At 44.3% G+C, this 21,770-nt stretch overlaps 1 protein-coding gene across 2 annotated transcripts; it reads left to right on the plus strand.

Moving 5' to 3' along the window:
* Positions 1-1,393: 1,393 nt before the first annotated feature.
* ampd3a (adenosine monophosphate deaminase 3a) lies at positions 1,394-21,525 on the plus strand (the record flags this gene model as incomplete). Of its 2 annotated transcripts, none has more annotated exons than XM_079496931.1 (15): positions 1,394-1,451; positions 7,420-7,642; positions 8,100-8,280; positions 9,391-9,556; positions 11,198-11,417; positions 11,696-11,825; positions 12,600-12,794; positions 13,811-13,942; positions 14,022-14,185; positions 14,624-14,750; positions 14,963-15,126; positions 16,927-17,047; positions 19,363-19,536; positions 20,590-20,700; positions 21,314-21,525. In XM_079496931.1, the coding sequence occupies 15 exons, from the start codon at positions 1,394-1,396 to the stop codon at positions 21,488-21,490; spliced, it is 2,343 nt and encodes a 780-aa protein (XP_079353057.1). In that variant the 3' UTR covers positions 21,491-21,525. The 2 variants fall into 2 exon arrangements, with proteins under 2 accessions (XP_079353057.1, XP_079353058.1); XM_079496932.1 differs by lacking the exon at positions 1,394-1,451 and adding an exon at positions 5,544-5,770.
* Positions 21,526-21,770: the final 245 nt, after the last annotated feature.

The raw sequence follows: 21,770 nt of genomic DNA on the forward strand, positions 1-21,770 counted from the left end.
GTTGGTACCAAACATATTAGTGCCGAATGGCCCATTTCACAATCATATTATTGGACTGCAATTAGTAATTAATGGATTTTTTTTCATTTCTATAATTTTTTCATTATTACTTTAATGTTTCAGCTGGAAAATGTGGGATTGATTTTAATTACTTTGCTGCTGGGTAGTTTAACCTATAATATAATACACAATCATGTGTCAGTTAATCTAAATGAGCAAATTAGTTAATTACTAAAGCTGTCAAATAATTGCAGTGGAGTAAAGTACAATTTAAAATTGTACTTAAGTACGGAGTATGAGTAAACGAAAGGAGTTACTCTTCATCACTGACTCCACCAGGGAAAGCCTCAGTGTCATAGAATCTGTACAGCTGTGAAGGAACCCTGGTGCTTTGGTATTGATAGATGAGTGCACCATTCTGGGTGCCTGTACTGTACGCCGCCCCAGACCCTGTACTGTACGCCGCCCCCCCAGATCCTGTACTGTACGCCCCCCCAGATCCTGTACTGTACGCCTCCCCCAGACCCTGTACTGTACGCCTCCCCCAGATCCTGTACTGTACGCCTCCCCCAGATCCTGTACTGTACGCCGCCCCAGACCCCGTACTGTACGCCGCCCCAGATCCTGTACTGTACGCCGCCCCAGACCCCGTACTGTACGCCGCCCCAGATCCTGTACTGTACGCCGCCCCAGACCCTGTACTGTACGCCTCCCCCAGACCCTGTACTGTACGCCTCCCCCAGATCCTGTACTGTACGCCTCCCCCAGATCCTGTACTGTACGCCGCCCCAGACCCCGTACTGTACGCCGCCCCAGATCCTGTACTGTACGCCGCCCCAGACCCCGTACTGTACGCCTCCCCCAGATCCTGTACTGTACGCCGCCCCAGACCCCGTACTGTACGCCGCCCCAGATCCTGTACTGTACGCCTCCCCCAGATCCTGTACTGTACGCCGCCCCAGACCCCGTACTGTACGCCGCCCCAGATCCTGTACTGTACGCCTCCCCCAGATCCTGTACTGTACGCCGCCCCAGACCCCGTACTGTACGCCGCCCCAGATCCTGTACTGTACGCCGCCCCAGACCCTGTACTGTACGCCTCCCCCAGACCCTGTACTGTACGCCGCCCCAGACCCTGTACTGTACGCCTCCCCCAGATCCTGTACTGTACGCCGCCCCAGACCCTGTACTGTACGCCTCCCCCAGACCCTGTACTGTACGCCTCCCCCAGATCCTGTACTGTACGCCTCCCCCAGATCCTGTACTGTACGCCGCCCCAGACCCCGTACTGTACGCCGCCCCAGATCCTGTACTGTACGCCGCCCCAGACCCCGTACTGTACGCCGCCACAGACCCCGTACTGTACGCCGCCACAGACCCGCTGCTGAGAAAGATGAGACGAGGCGACATCCCTCTGATAAGGCAGCAGTCAAGTCCTTGCTTGGGAAAGGGTAAGATTCACTCTATCCTTCCTCCCATATACATCCCCCCCACGCACGCACGCACGCGCGCGCACGCACGCACGCACGCACGCACGCACGCACGCACGCACACACGCACGCACACTATCCATCTGTTACTGGCCTCCTTTCTCCTTGTCTCCCCTTCATTCAGCTTTGCACCTGCATTGTTTCCATAAATACCAGATGTGTTATAAGTACACAAGGTGGTAAAGTGTGCAGCATCTTTAGTCAGGACAGTAAGTGGCTTTCCATTCAACAGCCTGATAGAGGTGCTGTTGACCTCTCTCTGAGAGTTAGGATCTCTACCAGCAGTGGTGGAAGAAGACGTAGTACTCACATCTTGTACTTAAAAGTATAAGTAACATAGAAAAACAATTACTCCCTTTTTCCTCTCCAAATTCCTCCCCCAGCCCTTAGGAGTATGTGCAATGACAATTATTACTCTCCCCGCCCGGCTTCCCTCACCTGAACACAGGCCAGTTGCACCACGGTGGATTGCATCTTTAATTTTGGACTGCCACCTTTTCCACTTTGTTAAGAATACAATAGGAATACAATATAGAATACAATATAATATAGAATACAATATAATCCTGGTCTCTAAACTATACCTCCCCCTGGCCAGCCGGGGCGCCTGATGGAGGGGAAAGGAACTGGCTGGGGAAACTCCCCCCTGTCAGGTGAAAAGAAGCAGCTTGGACTCCTCATGCATAGAAGGAGGCATGAGGTCAGTCCGCTGCCCCCCCAGGTTGGCAGGAAGTGTAGCGCCCAGGATTACATTAGATAATTGACACTGGGTGAAAAAATGGGTTACAAAATCGTGGGATAAAAAAAATAATAATACAATAGGGCTTAAGTAAAGTGGTTAATATAGATTTTGTATTAATACGTTTTCAAATAACTGTAGTGGAGTTAAAAGTACAATAATTAACTCTGAGATTTACTGGAGTAGAAGTATTAAGTATACAAATAGCTACTTACAGTAAGTATAGCCTAACAGTACTTGAGTTTATACTTAGCTACTTTCCGCCACTGTCTAAGGCCTCACTCACACGGTCGCAACAGATTGCTGTATGCTTGTTGTATACAAAGGGTGTGACACAGCTTGCCCCAATGCATTTCCAATGGGAGTCACATGGTTTGACACAACATTTGTGTTGTATGAGGGGGAGGGGCGCAGTCGAAACACAGCCGAAAGCCATACAACAGCTTGTAGTCCAAAATGTGGACTACAAACCATGTGACTTCCATTGGAAATGCATTGGGGCGGCCATGCCACTCACAACATTCATACAACAAGCATGCATCAATGTTTTAAAGGTCTGAGTGAGGCTTAACAATGACAGCAGCCTGGTGTCTGAGAGCAACCAGACCAATGACAGCAGCCTGGTGTCTGAGAGAAACCAGATATGATAATAACAGCAGGTGACAGCTGGGTCTGGGGGGACTGTTTTAGTCATGACTACAGAGTACAGTGTACATGTACACATTCATGTACTGTACACAAACTCACTTATGGTACTTGCTAGATTTTTCTTATACTGTACATAAAGTAGGCTACAACTTGGCACTCACTTACACTTATACTGTATGCATTATTGATTGCATGCACGCACGCACGCACGCACGCACGCACGCACGCACGCACGCACGCACGCACGCACGCACGCACGCACGCACGCACGCACGCACGCACGCACGCACGCACGCACACAAAGCTATTTTCTATTCCACTTCAGTGCTGAGTAGAGTGAATACCATTAAGATGTCTCTCTGTGGTGTTAGTCTATAATATAATGCATTTAGTAGCCCTCAGCCGTCCGGTCTAATGCTTCTAAAAAGCGGATGCTTTGATCAATAACAGACGAACTGCTCTAACAGTAACACACAATGACATTATTTCCCCATCTGCTGTGGCTGGCTGCAGAATCGGGAAGCAATCAATGTGAGAGCTGAATGGCATTACTGTGCTTTATTAATCATTATTTTAATATGATTAACCTGCCATGGTGCAAATATGCACACAATATATGTGTATATTGCTTATGCTTTATACTTTTAGGCAATCTGCAGCAGCTTATTGATACCTCGAAAAAACGTAATGTAACCACTCAGGACATGGACTTTGTTGTGAATTTAGTAATCATCCTTAGTTGTAATCCTAAGAGTATTCCTCTATTAACGGTGGAGAGAGAGAAGTATTCCTCTGTAATCAAGCAGGAAGCTCAGAGAACAAGATGATGCCAGGCAGTATCACATGACAAGTTCTGAAGTTTATTAAACACAGAGAATATACAGGTCAAATTACTTGACCAGATGAAGTCATGACAGATAAAAAAATCACGCCCGTGTGAAGTGAGTGGTGCAACTCCGTGTGGGGGTCCCCATGGGGTCCCCAGAAGTTCCAGACCCACAGGAACGCGGTCAGGGTGCCGGCCCGGTTCCGGCGAGCTGCCCCGCGTCCAAAACGGTCGAGAAATGACAGAGTTACCTTGTGGGGGTCCCTGGGGGGTCCCCGGAACATCCAGACCCCCAGGAACGCGCACAGGGGGCCGGGCCGGTTCCGGGGAGCCACCCCGCATCCAAAACGGTTGAGAAATGACAGAGTTACCGTGTGGGGGTCCCCCACACCTGTACTGTACTGTCACACCCGAAATCATCATATATACAGTTTGTGTGTGTGTGTGTGTGTGTGTGTGTGTGTGTGTGTGTGTGTGTGTGTGTGTGTGTGTGTGTGTGTGTGTGTGTGTGTGTGTGTGTTACACTGCGCAACTGTGATACTTGGTTGTGAAAACCAACGAAAAGCTATTTTCGTGCTCGGACACACCCAGTGACCCAGGGACACACCCAGGGACACAGCCAGCCAGCCAGCCAGAGACACACATAGCTGTCTATAGGCGTGGTTTCATAAAGGAACAGAGAGGAAAGCAGGAGTATGAATAAATACACGATAAAATAACAGTTACATCCTGTGTCAGTTATTTCTCTGGTTTCCAGGCAAACCTAAACCCTCCTGGCTGTGGGGTGTACTGACTGAACCTAAACCCTCCTTGCTGTGGTGGACTGACTGAACCTAAACCCTCCTGGCTGTGGTGGACTGACTGAACCTAAACCCTCCTGGCTGTGGTGGACTGACTGAACCTAAACCCTCCTGGCTGTGGTGGACTGACTTAACCTAAACCCTCCTGGCTGTGGTGGACTGACCGAACCTAAACCCTCCTGGCTGTGGTGGACTGACTGAACCTAAACCCTCCTGGCTGTGGTGGACTGACTGAACCTAAACCCTCCTGGCTGTGGTGTACTTACTGACTGAACCTAACCCCTCCTGGCTGTGGTGGACTGACTGAACCTAAACCTCCTGGCTGTGGTGGACTGACTGAACCTAAACCCTCCTGGCTATGGTGGACTGACTGAACCTAAACCCTCCTGGCTGTGGTGGACTGACTGAACCTAAACCCTCCTGGCTGTGGTGGACTGACTGAACCTAAACCCTCCTGGCTGTGGGGTGTACTGACTGAACCTAAACCCTCCTGGCTGTGGTGGACTGACTGACATTCTAGCCAGGGAATCACAGTTGCTTGATGTATTTCCAGCAGTAATGTTAAGGGCCCTAAGCCAAGGTCAGAGAAGAGAGATGTGTGTTTATCATTCAAGAGGCACATGGGGAGTGACTGAAGAGAGTGATAAAGGACCAAATAGATGCATTACTCTCACAGCATGTTCACGATAGTCATCACAGTTGCATAGCTTAAGTTCCGACAGTACTCATTCAAAAGGACCGAAAAATGTTGAAGAGTCTCTCTCTTTATCTCTCTCTTTCTCTCTCTCTGTCCCCCATATGAGTGTGTCTGCAAAGACAAAGTGTGTGTGTGTGTGTGCGTGCATGCGTACGTGCGTGTGCATTGGGGGTGACAGAGAGGGAGGGTCCTTGTAGGCACTTGAGAGAGATAAAAAGGACAGTTGGGCCAGCAGTGGGCTCTTTGTTGACAGGCGACATCCATTTCTGACATATTCCCAGGATTAGCATCTGTTTACATGATGCCATTGGCTTCTTAAAATAGAGAGAGAGAGAGAGAGAGAGAGAGAGAGAGAGAGAGAGAGAGAGAGAGAGAGAGAGAGAGAGAGTCCCTCAAGAAAACAAAACCATGGCTGCATGCCACCACAGGCTCAGACCCATGGTCCTTGGACAGAGAGAATTACCAAGCAGTGAACCTGCACAGACCTGCTTCACTGATCCCAACTGAGGTTCCCTCAGACAATACTTGAGAAGACAGTACCACCAGACATGGCTGTGAACAGCCCTGAAGGTAAGACCAGAGAGAAGAGGGCGGCATAGGGACATAATGTACAACAACAGACCCAGCACCTGTGAAAGACAGCTATTTCACGGGTCAAAGTCAAAGATCACTGCCAGTTTGCCACAGAAAAGGTGCCTGATTTTAATTTTAAGAGTGAGAAGAGGCCTCTCGAGTCGATAGCCCTAGTTTATAAAGTATATAAAGATATAAAGATATAAAGTATACTGTACATTATTTAGCTTTGACTGGGAAGCACAGTCACAACTAATGGTTGCTGAGTTTTCGTTAAATCAGCAGTCAGCTGCGTGCTCACATATAAACATATGTACATGACTATTTGTCTGAGAGGGGGGAGAGAGAAGATCATTATTTTAGATCATGTATATTTTGTTGTGTGTTGGTGTTGGGGGAGTGACGGTAAATTATTCATATGAACACATTTCAGCATTAAAGTTATAAAGTAACGCATAATCCTTTGTGTTAATGCTCTTGAGTGATGCACTGTGGAACAGCTGTTGTTAAGGTTGTATTGAGTGATGCACTGTGGAACAGCTGTTGTTAAGGTTGTATTGTGTGACCGAAATGGTATAGTCTTGCGTTGCCAGACTGTTGCCTCTCGCAATTTCCAAATGCTTTATTCGGAGATTGTAGAATAGTTGTCTGGCTACACAAGACTACCGGAATGGTAGACTTCCTAGAAGAGCTTTGTCAGAGTGGAAATTTGGCATAGAAGTCAATCACAACAAAACACCAACAAAAGCCTGTCACTGTGGTTGCTACAGCTGAGGTTCAATGTCATGGTGCTTTATTGGAATGCCAAAAGGTGTGTGTTATTGAATAGCCTAGTAATAACATCTCCTAGGGGAAAGATAATAGTCAGACTCAGACAGAGAGACAGCTACTGTCTACAGTAAAGTCCACAGTGTTAATTTAACTCAGAAGAGTGTACAAATGGAACCAAATTGGTTCCATTTTCCTCAGAGTTCTTCAGAGTTAAATTAACACTGAGGGTTTTACTGTGCAGAGCCTGTGAACAAATGTTGTCAACATGAGTGAGTACGTGTAGAGACATCGATGGGCTGCTAAACTGCTATTTACAGCTGAGCTGGCTGTGTTGAGTTTATAGAGTTCATATATTACAGTAGATATATTAGGCTGCTGTGACTGGGAAGCAGAGTCACACCTAATGGTTATAGTGTGTTTATTTAGTGTATGTATAATAGTTTCTTATATTGTATTCATTCATTAATTCATTCATTCATTGTTTTTCTTTTTTTCCAGTACAGGCCTACTGTAAATAAACAGTTGGCCAACATCTTAAAGGGGCATTCCACTCATTTTCAACATTTTACTATGTCATTAATATACCTTAGAGCTGTTGTGTGGAAATAATAAAAAAGTCCCCCCCATTCTGTGTTTCCTAGAACTGGAGATCTGAAAAAAATCATTAACATGGTGAAACACATCTTGATGACATCATCAAGATGTGTTTCACCATGTTATTTTTTTTTCAGTAAAATGTTGAAAATGAGTGGAATGCCCCTTTAACTCTCAATTGTGTGTCATTTCACTGCACTTGTACGCACTGTATGCACTGTACATTTCAGTTTCAGTTTCCTAAGATCACCCCTGCACTTTCTTTGTGAACATTCTTGCAGACATACCACGGCAGTTTCCTAAGATCACTCTCAGCGAGGCGGACGAGGAGGTGCAGCTCCTAGCAGAGAAGGTCTACGCTACAGCGCTGAAGGAAGAGGACACCAAGGATGCCATGTCCATGTTCACAGTGCCTGAGGACTGTCCCATCGGCCTCCACCAAGCCAAGGAACACGAGCTGCTTAAGGAGCTGGCAGAGCAGCAGTCAGAGGAGAGCGCTAAGAGGTAAAAACCACATTCACCATCATAAAACCTACTCTCAGTAATCATAGCCTTAATGTTTTTGAGCAATGCCTACTTCATACTCCATCACACCATGGTGTCTCTTGCCGAGACAAACTTAACACACCGCCATGTGATGGATGGCACATCGACTTGAATAAAGAACAACAATCTCAAATCTCTGTTCATTTCCGATCAGGCTTGCCGAGTCTGTGTCGCATTTTAAATCGCTCCTAAAGACTAATTTTTACAGAGCTGCATTTAGCCCATCACCCATGTGATTATTTTATTGTTTATTGTTATCTTCTATTATGTTCTATCGACATATCTCTTCTATTGTATTCTATGCCTTTTTGATCCATGTTTTTCTCTATATATTTCTGTTAAGCACTTTGTGACTTGTTCTTAAAAAGGTGCTATATAAATAAAGCTTTATTATTATTATTATTATTATTTCCAGGAAGCAGAGTTTCAAGATGATCCGTTCCCAGTCCATGTCCTTCCAGATGCCAGTGACCGCAGAGTGGACACGCTCAGTAGCAGCCACTCCTTATCTGTCTCCCAGCTCCACTTGCTCCTCTGTACCCGAGAACTGTCCTGAATACCAGAGGGTCACCATCAGTGGAGATTACTGTGCTGGAGTAAGTCATATTGATGATAATCTCTCCAGAAGGTTCACAGATTGTATTGATGGTTAAGAAGTGATATTGCAATTCACATGCAGGCAATAGTCAAATTACATAGAATCAAATAAACACATACTTTATATTTGGGCGGCTGTGGCCAGCGGCTCAGGAGGTAGAGCAGGTCGTCCAATGATCCCTGGGTCGGCGGTTCGAATCCCGGCTCCTCCTGTCCACATGTCGAAGTGTCCTTGGGCAAGACACTGAACCCTACATTGCCTCCAATGAGTCGGTTAACGGTGCCGGAGATTAGCTGTACACAGACGGACGGAAGGACGGACACACACACGGACGGAGTGCAAAACATACTCTCTCACCATGCCTTCGGCCTGGTGGAGACAATAATTAAAACACTTATTTAGTACAACACAATTAAAACATGATCTCAGGACCCACAGGCAACACCAAGAAACCTGTGTTGGTTAGACTGCAGGGCCTTTAAATAGTCAACACTGATTGACAAGGAAGTAGCAGGGCAGCCAGTCTACGGTGGCCCTTGAGGCTCAACTTTGCCTGCACTAGCATGCTGTAAAAGAAGCCTTAAAGGACCACTTCACCACTTTTCAACCTATCTTCATATAATAGGTCCTCACTAATAATCATGAAAAAATGGCGCAATTTTTTTCTACTCGGTCTGTCTCTCATAGGAGGGCTGTGGGCAGTTTAGAAACCGTCTTCCAGTGACATCATCGATGGGGAATCCAAGCTAATAGAAACTGCAGGCTTTCTAGTCCTGAAAAGTTGCAATGCGAAAATGGAAGCCATCGTTCTCACGATAATGAAAATCTAAACATTTTTGTAAAAAAATCTTGTTTTAAAAGAAATCTGCCTAATGATGATGTCACTGGAAGACGGTTTCTAAACTGCCCACAGCCCTCCTATGAGACACAGACTGAGTAGAAAAAAATCGTGCCATTTTTTCATGATTATTAGTGAGGACCTATTATATGAAGATAGGTTGAAAAGTGGTGAAGTGGTCCTTTAACCGTTTGAATTGTTTTTCCAATAAGAGATCAAAGTTCAAACAAGACCAGTGTCATGATTACTTTATTCATCACCCCTTTTCAGATCACAGTGGAGGACTATGAACAGGCTGCCAAAAGCCTTCTAAAGGCTCTGTTTATCCGTGAAAAGTATTCCAAACTGGCATATCACCGGTTTTGCCGAACCACCTCACAGTTCCTCTGCAGTGCTGAGAATAAACCATGGAGGGAGGAGAACGAAGTTCTACCAGGTATAAAACAGTCAACACTAGAAGATATCATGACAAGACAGAGTTCACCCAAAATAATACGTATTACTGTCTTGCGCAAGCAGAACGTATATCTAGAGTAAAAAGGATAACCGATCTATACATACTTGACTTCGATTCTAAAAAGATCAAGGTGGATAACAATGTAGAGAGAGAAATGACAAGGTTACGTCAATCACCTTTAGAAAAATAGAATAGCAATACCTAAAATATTTCAATTTCCATTAGATCATTCCTTACAAATTGGATTGTTGAACGTCAGAGGTTACCTAGCACATTTAGAAGATATAAACTCAGATTCCCAACTTGAAATGTTGGATCTGATAGCTTTTACTGAAACACACCTAAAATCATAATAACCTTACTTTTACATTATTGAGAGAAATGGGCACGAATTACAATATATTCAGGAATGACAGAGAAAATGATACAGGTGGGGGAGTGATGTTTGTTATAAAAGAATATATTTCCATTGAGAGAATTCAAAATGAAAACATATAGAAAGAGTAGAATACGTATGCATACATGTAAAAACATGAGATCTATATATCATTCTTGTGTATAGATCACCTAAAACAAACCTTTCTACATTGAAGACATTTCTCAGAAACTTGATAATGTATCTACCCTCTTCTTCGACATCTTCTATTATGATGCTAGGAGATTTAAATGATGACCTGTATAATGAAAAAGATGGAAGTATAAAGACCTTCATGTCCGGATTAGGCTTTAAACAATTAGTCACAAATCCAAATCCTACAGATTACGGAAGTATTTTAGATCATGTATATTTTAACAAATATGAAAATACCATTACAAACATTGAAGTTAGAGACACCTATTACTCAGACCATGATTTAATTAGATTTATAATTTGATTTGATTTATAATCCAAAATTAAGTAAAATTAAAGCAAGGTTATTGAAAGTTTAAAATAAATAATATTATACACGTGATAACATATATATTTTTTCAACTGATATACATTTTTTTTCATCTGATATCCATATTTTTCTTTGAGAAACTACAAGTGGATCCTGGGCACTTCTAAACCGACGGGACTGTATTTCTTTTATAGATAGAAGCTTTCACCATACTTCAAAATACTATTTTTTTACCTCCAATGACTGGGTACGTAGCACATATAGCTGAACCTAATAATTCAATATTGAAACCAATATTTCACAGAGAGGCTGAGATTTGAAAGTTCGTAGCGGTTGGCAGTACTTGCGTGCTCTGCTTGCGCACTAGTAGGCCATTTATGGCCTACTTGTGTGCAAGTAGGCACTCGACAGAGTGCAGTTTTCTATCAAATTCACACCTCATGAAGCCTTGCGAATTCATGGAGATTTTTGTTTTTGTCACAATAATTTCTCAATAATTTGATGACCAGCGGAGTCTCTGGTAGGACTGACCAGCCACCTGGTCATCAAATAATTGGCTCAGGAATGCGACAAAGAAAAAAAAAATCCACAAATTCAAGGCTTCATGTGGTGTGTAATTGATAGAAGATACGTATTTTTTTGGGGTGAACTACTCCTTTAATTCCCATTCATTATTAGACTGCTGCAGAGGGACATGTACTGTATTTCATTGAGAATAAAGTTGCGTTGCATGGTACAGATATCTGCCCATGCCCGAGGGAGGGGGAGGATCCCTACAGCACGGAGAACATCCCAGAGGACCTAAGCTACGAGCTGAAAATGAAAGACGGAATAGTTTATGTGTACGACGACGCAGAGGCTCTGAGGGAGAAACGGCCTCACAGGCTTCCCTACCCAGACTTGGAAACCTTCGCTATAGACCTCAGTCATGTGCTGGCCATGATCGCCGATGGACCCACGTGAGTCACTGTCACACCAAAGGGACACTCCCACTACATCAGTGGTACTCAAACCTTTTCATGTCAAGAAAAAAATGAATATGCATTTGGCCACGGATCCACATCTGAATTTTGTTTTTGCTGGACCCCATACAAGATTTGTGTTGTTAAAATGTTTCAAAAATCCTATATTAACCCATAGTATTCGAAATTGTCTCCCTGGAGGTCCCCGGACTCAAAATTGAGAGCCATTTCTTTACAATTTACACACTACTATTACTACTGTAAAACTGTTGCAGAAAAACCTACTGTCATAGACGACTCAATTTCCTTGGTTCGAAATTCTACCTCCATGAGATGCTCAATGAGATGGCCGAGCTAAGGGAACTGAAAGGTGTGCCTCACAGAGATTTCTACAATGTTAGGAAGGCAAGTATTCTTTTCTTAGAGAATGTGGAACATTGTACAGACAGTACTAGTATTCTGTCTGAATCTTTTAGACAATGCCTTCATGCTGAGGATAAGATATTAAGAAGGGCAGTATACGTGTGCATATTGATCCATGTGGAGTAATGTACTATTGTGAGATGACCTCAGTCACAGTGTCCTGGACATGGCTTGGGACAAGCCCTGAAATGCAATCAGTCTCATCCTTCTATAAAGGAAGTTATGTTCGATAATCAGTACAACGTCTTTGTGTTGTGATGATGACAGGCCCGCGGGAAGTACTTTACACTCGCAGGGGCTGAGCGTCTAGTACGGGGTGCGCGCGCGTAGCGCGCGCCGCAAAAATGCGCGTGCACGCACATCATGCACGCGCATTTTAGCGCATTTTCACGCGCAAACGTGGCCTTTACTTTCCCTCTCCACACGCAAGTTATATGAACGAACTGACACAGGCAATTAACCAGGATAAGGTGCCAATACTGTGATACAGCATATTTATTTATCTTTTTTTTTTCTTCCCCTCCTGTTCGAGGGGGGGCTGTGCCTGGGGGGAGGGGGTGCTACAGCCCCCCCAGCACCCCTACTTCCCTCAGCCATGGATGATGATGCCGTGTAATGACTGAGTCGTGATGACAGAGTGACAGCACATAATAGACAGACAGCCTCATTTCAATACTTTCACTATCGCTTTTGTGGCTCAAATAATTACAATATTGGCCAGCTGAATGAACACGCATATCATGTTATCTCCCATAGGTGGACACACACATTCACGCAGCAGCCTGCATGTCTCAGAAACACCTACTGACCTTCATCCAGACCACCTGTAAGACAGAGGCAGACCGTGTAGTGTTGGAGAAGGGTGGACAGAGAATGACCCTTAGGCAGGTCTTCCATAACCTCAACATGGACCCCTATGACCTCACTGTGGACTCCCTAGATGTGCATGCTGTAAGACACTGTTTATGCATTTCTACCACGCTTTTAACATACAGTGAAGTTTCTAAGATATTGTGCATGAAACATATCAAGACCTTTGATAGCAGACCTGCAGTAACGTTCAAAAAGAAGCCTGAATCACATACTGTATGTTAGGGGTGGGACGATATGGGTTCCTCACGATACGATATATATCGCGATATTAGGCCCTCGATAACGATAATATCACGATATTCGATATATTGCAATATATCGATATATTGTATGAAATTTCATCAACGATATATCACGATATCTGCAACTACAAAATACTTGGAACTGAAAAAATGCAGCATTTTGTATTCCCACAAAGCTGTTTGGAGACTTTGGACAAATCACCATCCATCAGTACTTCTGGTTGCTGTGGAATCTGAGTGGGATTTGCTTTATTTTAGCTGTCATTTCCTCCTTTTCTAAACATGTTGTTCATCACTTCATTATGAACAACATTTCAAATTAAAAAAAAAAAAAAAAATCGATATTTTAATAATCAATATCGATTATTTATCGCGGGAGGACGTATCGATATATATCGCCATATCGATATTTCAGCACACCCCTACTGTATGTCAGGCATATTTTTCTTTTTTTTGTATGTCAGGCATCTTTTTTTACGCCTTTTAAGTTAACTTAACTTAAGTTAAAAGTAACAGCACAAGGATTTTGGACACCAATAGCAAAATGTCTGTGCAATACGGCAAAGCTATTTGGCTTCCTCAAACATTTTAGATACGTAAAATGTTATAATACAAATTGGACTTTAATACAGTCACAGTGTATTTTTATGTTATCTCAAAATCAATACACATAATATAACATGTACTGTATTTAAAAATACATATTGGAAGTGAGTTCAAGTGACCTAGAACATGAAAGAACAGTTATATTTTCCTATATGCATATGGCTGTTTGTGGCTGTTACTGTCAGAAAATAATGAATCACATAAGTTATTGCATTACAATGTACTGTGCCTGTTCAAATCTTATAGGGGAGACAAACCTTTCATCGTTTTGACAAGTTTAATTCAAAGTATAACCCAGTGGGGGCCAGTGAACTTCGTGAAATCTACCTGAAAACAGACAACTTCATTGATGGAGAGTACTTTGCTCGCATAGTAAAGGTATACAAATCAACAATTTATTGCTATATCCACAAACTCTTAACACTGACAATTTACCTAAATCTTCTGCCCTTTATAGGAAGTGTCCCATGATCTGGAGGAAAGTAAGTATCAGCACGCAGAGCCTCGTCTCTCAATCTATGGGCGCTCTCCAGACGAGTGGGACAGCCTGTCCAAGTGGTTCATACTACACAAAGTGCACTCTCCCAACATGCGCTGGATCATTCAAGTACCTAGAATATAGTAAGCGCAGTTTATGAGGAATAATCCACACATTGAGGATTTTGTAGAAATCTGGCAATAGGCCTATCTCACAGCCCGCTTTCCACGCCCACTTCCGGTAAATAGTGGTGTCTTTAACATTAGCATTTACACGTTTTTTTCTCTGGAGAATCTAAGTACATTTTCTAATGTAAAAATGTGACAGACCAATATTATTATGAAGCAAACAAGATGGTAAATCAGCTCGAACAGATAGAACAAACCTTACCTTGAGAAAACAAAAGTTGTAGACTTCTTAAATTACCTCTGTTAACATGTAGCGTCTATGGAGTGACGTCACGCTATCACCACTAACCCCGAAAGGGGGCGTATTAAGGGGGGCGGGGAAATTCTGTGAGATAGGCTTATCTTGTAACTTCCTAATAAATACTGACTATGGATTCCCCCCTCCCCTTTCAGTGATATTTTCAAGGCAAAAAAGTTGGTTCCTAACTTTGCAAAGATGCTGGAGAACATATTTCTACCTCTTTTTGAGGCCACAGTCAACCCACAGAAACACAAGGAACTTCATGTTTTCCTCAAATATGTAAGTGACCGGGGTCCCCCAGGGCTCTGTACTTGGCCCCCTCCCTTTTCCCCACTAACCAGAATCCAGTATACAAGATCTCAATGTGTCTCATTGCGATGCGTTGTGAGCTTAAAGATTGGCTATTTTTCGCCAAATGTTCATTATATGCCCAGAAATGGATCATGTGATTACTATTTAATAATCATGTAATATCTTGTACTTTTCTTCAGGTGACTGGATTTGACAGTGTGGATGATGAATCCAAACATAGTGATCACATGTTCTCCTACAAGAGTCCGAAGCCAGAGCAGTGGACCACAGAAGACAACCCACCCTACAGCTACTACCTCTTCCACATGTATGCCAACATCATGGTCCTCAACAACCTCAGGAAGTACGTGCTGATGTTATCTGCTCTATCATACAGTATACATATTAGGGGTGTGCTGAAATATCGATATGGCGATATATATCGATACGTCCTCCCGCGATAAATAATCGATATTGATTATTAAAATATCGATATCTGGAGAAAAAAATACTCTTTTTTTTTTAATTTGAAATGTTGTTCATAATGAAGTGATGAACAACATGTTTAGAAAAGGAGGAAATGACAGCTAAACAAATCCCACTCAGATTCCACAGCAACCAGAAGTACTGAATTACTGGATGGTGATTTGTCCAAAGTCTCCAAACAGCTTTGTGGGAATACAAAATGCTGCATTTTTTCAGTTCCAAGTATTTTGTAGTTGCAGATATCGTGATATATCGTTGATGAAATTTCATACAATATATCGATATATCGCAAATATCGCAATATATCGAATATCGTGATATTATCGTTATCGAGGTCCTAATATCGCGATATATATCGTATCGTGAGGAACCCATATCGTCCCACCCCTAATACGTATGTTACACCGACACAGAGCTCCCTGCTGTGAGATGATTCATACAGCTGGTATTGTAATGTGATCTACTGTAACAACCAGCTCAGCTGGGCCATGGGAATATACAGTAGTTATACTGTAACAACCAGCTCAGCTGGGCCATGGGAATATACAGTAGATCTACTGTAACAACCAGCTCAGCTGGGCCATGGGAATATACAGTAGATCTACTGTAACAACCAGCTCAACTGGGCCATGGGGATATACAGTAGATCTACTGTAACAACCAGCTCAGCTGGGCCATGGGAATATACAGTAGATCTACTGTAACAACCAGCTCAGCTGGGCCATGGGAATATACAGTAGATCTACTGTGATCTACTGTAACAACCAGCTCAGCTGGGCCATGGGAATATACAGTAGATCTACTGTAACAACCAGCTCAGCTGGGCCATGGGGATATTATACAGTAGATCTACTGTAACAACCAGCTCAGCTGGGCCATGGGAATATACAGTAGATCTACTGTAACAACCAGCTCAGCTGGGCCATGGGAATATACAGTCGATATTCCTATTTGATTCACAGTTCTAGGCTCCTGGCTAAGGAGTGAGTCAGAAGAACTTTGACCAACAACCTACGCTTTATCCCCAAGTGGCATACATTTGAATCCTGAGTTTATCTACTGTGGAGAGGCTGGCCGATGGCCGAAGGCTCCATAACGCAGACAGGTCCACACGTACAGTTTGGGGTATTTTATTTACCTCTCCAACGAATAACAGACAAATACAAAAAAAAATACATAAGGCTGGCCAAAAGTAAACGTTTCCAAAAATAGGAAACAGAAATTAGGTGCGTGTGCGTTTGCGTGTGCGCACAAGGTCCTTGATTGTGTACGTGTACAATTACAATGACAATTTAGGCATTTTAGGCACTTAATCCAGTGCTATGTCTACATAAAATGCTATCTAAATGACTTGCCCCATGACACTTACTTCTCACACACACGCACACGCACACACGCACGCACGCACGCGCACACACACACACGCACACACACACGCACACGCGCACGCACACACACACACACACACACACACACACACACACGCACACACGCACGCACACGCACACACACACAAATGGAAAAATGGAAAGACAAAGATTACAGGTTTTCAATTATTGTAGAAGTATACAGCTACATAATAACAATAACATTATGATACTTTACTTTTTAATACTGTAAAAAAGCAGCAAGTTCAGCATGACAAAATGACCAGCAAATGACCTTTTGTGTTCTGCAGAGAGCATGGCATGAGCACCTTCCAGTTCCGGCCGCACTGTGGAGAAGCAGGCTCCATTACTCATCTGGTGTCTGCCTTTCTCACAGCGGACAACATCTCACATGGACTCAACTTAAAGAAGGTACCATAGGCTGCATTCTGCTTCTAACCCCAACCTCAGTCTTAACCGGCCACGTATAGGTCGCTAACCCCAACCTCAGTCTTAAAGGTATATTCAGTGATTTGACTTAATTCAAATATCACTTATTTTTTTCTTTTTTTCTGGATAATCCTCCCTACTATAGAGTGTGCTGACCATATAAGGAGTTCCTCCCTGTCCCCAGTGAGCCCCTGGGGTCAAAAAACCCTAGTTTCAGTTTCGGTGGCGGGTGGCAAAACCTTCATCCAATCAGGATGAGTGGGGCCTTCCTCCAATCATGATCGAGTGGGGGCGGGCCTTGGTGCACATGCTGTTGGCCTGTTGCACTTCCCCCCACTGTAGAGCGTGCATGTGCACATTTTGTTACCGGGGCGGACTGGGTGGTTTTCCAAATCACCCAAATCACTGAATGCTCCTTTAACCGGCCACGTATAGGTCGCTAACCCCAACCTCAGTCTTAACCGGCCACGCATAGGTCGCTAACCCCAACCTCAGTCTTAACCGGCCACGCATAGGTCGCTAACCCCAGCCTCAGTCTTAACCGGCCACGTATAGGTCGCTAACCCCAACCTCAGTCTTAACCGGCCACGTATAGGTCGCTAACCCCAACCTCAGTCTTAACCGGCCACGTATAGGTCGCTAACCCCAACCTCAGTCTTAACCGGCCACGTATAGGTCGCTAACCCCAAACTCAGTCTTAACCGGCCACGTATAGGTCACTAACCCTAACCTCAGTCTTAACCGGCCACGTATAGGTCGCTAACCCTAACCTCAGTCTTAACCGGCCACGTATAGGTCGCTAACCCCATCCTCAGTCTTAACCGGCCACGTATAGGTCGCTAACCCCAACCTCAGTCTTAACCGGCCACGTATAGGTCGCTAACCCTAACCTCAGTCTTAACCGGCCACGTATAGGTCGCTAACCCCAACCTCAGTCTTAACCGGCCACGTATAGGTCGCTAACCCTAACCTCAGTCTTAACCGGCCACGTATAGGTCGCTAACCCTAACCTCAGTCTTAACCGGCCACGTATAGGTCGCTAACCCCAGCCTCAGTCTTAACCGGCCACGTATAGGTCGCTAACACCAACCTCAGTCTTAACCGGCCACGTATAGGTCGCTAACCCCAGCCTCAGTCTTAACCGGCCACGTATAGGTCGCTAACCATAACCTCAGTCTTAACCGGCCACGTATAGGTCGCTAACCCCAACCTCAGTCTTAACCGGCCACGTATAGGTCGCTAACCCCAACCTCAGTCTTAACCGGCCACGTATAGGTCGCTAACCCCAACCTCAGTCTTAACCGGCCACGTATAGGTCGCTAACCCTAACCTCAGTCTTAACCGGCCACGTATAGGTCGCTAACCCCAACCTCAGTCTTTTTTTTTTTTTTTATGTTTTTTTTGTTGTGGCTTTTGCCTTTATTTTATATATTTTATGGAGGGACAGACAGTAGGCTGACAGGAAATGGGGAGAGAGATGGGGGAAGACACGCAGTAAAGGCCGTCGGGATCAGGAGTCGAACCCGCGGCACACTGCCAGACTGGATTACCAGCCAAGGTGCCTGGACCGCTGAGCCATGGCCCAGGCTCCAACCTCAGTCTTAACCGGCCACGTATAGGTCGCTAACCCTAACCTCAGTCTTAACTGTATAGGTCGGACTAACGGGATGCCGGACCTATGGGCAGTCCCCCTTTTTTCGCCCCTCACAAGTAATAATTATTTAATCCACAACAATACAGCAGACGTCACTGTCCAAATAGTATTGGACTATGTGGCTGGAATAAATAAATATCTATTGATGTGTAAAACAGGGCCACCATGGATCAGGGGCACAAATGTATTATCATTTGACAGACTTCTACTGCGAACTGATGCAATGGCAGGCAGTTATGTTGAACTGAGGAAAATACTATTCAGTGTCAGCTTTGAAAGTGTGTCCTACTGTTTACAGTTGTACATTTGGCTGTTCATGCCAGGTCCCTTAAAGGGATAGTTCAGATTTTTTTTAACTAGCTGTATGAAATACTTGCCATTAATATAATGGTTGCAACTGTATTAATTGATTGCCCGAGTCCCGTGGTGGGAGTTCTGCTCTGGTTCTGCATGGTCAATATTAAGTAGTTCCGGTCATTTTGTGGGGGGCACTGGGGGCCACGCAGTAAAAGTAAATTAATTCACAAAACTAACGTCATTTGTATTGTGTGTGTGTGTGTGTGTGTGTGTGTGTGTGTGTGTGTGTGTGTGTGTGTGTGTGTGCGTGTGCGTGTGCGTGCGTGCGTGCGTGCGTGCGTGTCAGAGCCCTGTGCTGCAGTACCTGTACTACTTGGCTCAGGTGCCGATAGCGATGTCTCCACTGAGCAACAACAGCCTGTTCCTAGAATACTCCAAAAACCCTCTCCGGGAGTTCCTCCACAAGGGCCTGTGTGTGTCCCTGTCCACGGATGACCCTATGCAGTTCCACTACACTAAGGTACATCCTGGATGACCCTATGCAGTTCCACTACACTAAGGTAAAGACATGAATATACTGTAACGTCCTGGAAAAAAGGATTGCTCCTTAGAGCAATTATTTTTGAGTGGTGCAACCACTCCCTTACGGAGCTGTGTGTGTGTGTGTGTGTGTGTGTGTGTGTGTGTGTGTGTGTGTGTGTGTGTGTGTGTGTGTGTGTGTGTGTGTGTGTGTGTGTGTGTGTGTGTGTGTGTGTGTGTGTGTGTGTGTGTGTGTGTGTGTGGGTGGCTGGCTGGCTGGGTGGGTGGGTGGGTGCGTCTGAGCACGAAAACAGCATGGTTGTTCACCACCTGTGCGCAACCTAACACACACACAAACACACAAGCACATAATATGTACAGTTAATATTATTAACTGTATATATGGTGATTTCAGGTGTGCCAGTACAGTACAGTACAGTGACAGTACAGTACAGTAGAGGGACCCCCACACGGTAACTCTGTCATTTCTCAACCGCTTCGGACGCGGGGCGGCTCACCGGAATCGGGCCGGCACCCTGGGTGCATTCCTGTGGGTCTGGAACTTCAGGGCGACAGCCCACCCTACTAGTCTAGCATTAGTTTTGCAAAAAAACACTCATTGGGCTAAAAGCGGGCATGGCATGGATTCAGCATCATGAAAACCCCCTAGTTTGACATGTCACATGCTAGATAAAGCATGATGACATTTTGAATATTTTGCCTTCTATAGGTTGTTAATGGTATGGTCACATATTATGCCAATTATTAAAATTGCTCAACATATGCAAGTTAGCATCCGGCAGTTTCTACATGCTGGGGACCCATACTAAACATTTCTAACATAAAACGTTGGTGTACTCAACATGTCCGGGTTCACTTTTTGGCTACTAGACTATACCCCCACAATCGCTAAAATAGCTGATCTACAACATCCCAATGTGTGTGCAGAGCTTGTACATATTGACATTAATGATATGCGCAAAACACTAGGGAGGGACCACAGGTTGAACGTGGTTGGAACATTCTAATCCCATCCCGTTTGCCACCACTCCAGGAGCCCCTAATGGAGGAGTATGCCATTGCAGCTCAGCTGTGGAAGCTCAGCACCTGCGACGTGTGTGAAATAGCCAGGAACAGTGTGCTGCAAAGTGGCCTGTCTCACCAGGTAGTGAGTTTAACTTGACCAACTTTAACTTTCTCCATCGTTTTAATTCAGGGCTGGGCAACTTTGACGATGGAGAGGGCCACTATATTTCCACACTCACTCCCTAGGGCCATATATTACTGTCGTAGCAAAAATAGCTGATCTACAAGCTCAAAACGCGTCACGCTGCGACGCGTTTTGAGCTTGTAGATCGGCTATTTTTGCTATATTCGAATTGAAATCTTGAATTTTAACATAGTCCTGAAAATTAACATTTTGATGTAATTTCAAATGCCTTTAATTATACTTGTGTTGAGCATAGCATTGAGCTACTAATTTAGACTGAAGTAATTAAAGTGGGTCATGTTTGCATGTTGTGGAATTGTAAACAGCTGAAACCAATATTAACCTGATGGCCACGTGGGGGCCGCATGTGGCCCCCGGGCCGCCAGTTGCCCACCCCTGTTTTAATTAGTCATGTCCAGATCTATCATGTTATTATAACTAAAGTAATAAAGTAAGTTACTGGTCAGGAACTCGGAATGTGTTGCATCATGCATTCATTGTAATCTGGACATTTACGGATGTTTGTAAAATCCCGTGATTTTATACAACTGTATCTTTTTTTTTACAGGAGAAGAAATCCTTCTTAGGCGTGAACTACTTGAAAGATGGACCTGAGGGTAATGACATCCGTCGGACCAACGTAGCACAGATCCGCATGGCCTTTCGGCACGAGACACTGTGCAATGAACTGAGCTTCTTAGCAGATGCAGTGAAGTCTGAAGCTATGAGTGCCCGGACAGAATAACATGGACCTCACATGAAGACATAAGATAATCCAAACACGATGAGCTCTCAGTAATAATAAAAACAGTCGGGATACTATGATAAGTAATGTGGTAATGGTAGAGTGGATGATGGTTTGTCAAAAGGTTGCGGTTTGTCTACATAGAAGTCAAACTGAAGAGGACAGCAATAGATACTTGCACAACAATGTTCCTGGCCTCGAAAGCCTATCAATTAAAACAAAAAAATATTAATACAAAAAATCTACCGGTATCTTTAAAGACAGCTATGCGGTCAAACAG

Source organism: Electrona antarctica, assembly GCF_951216825.1.
Source record: "Electrona antarctica genome assembly, chromosome: 3".
Taxonomy (NCBI): domain Eukaryota; kingdom Metazoa; phylum Chordata; class Actinopteri; order Myctophiformes; family Myctophidae; genus Electrona; species Electrona antarctica.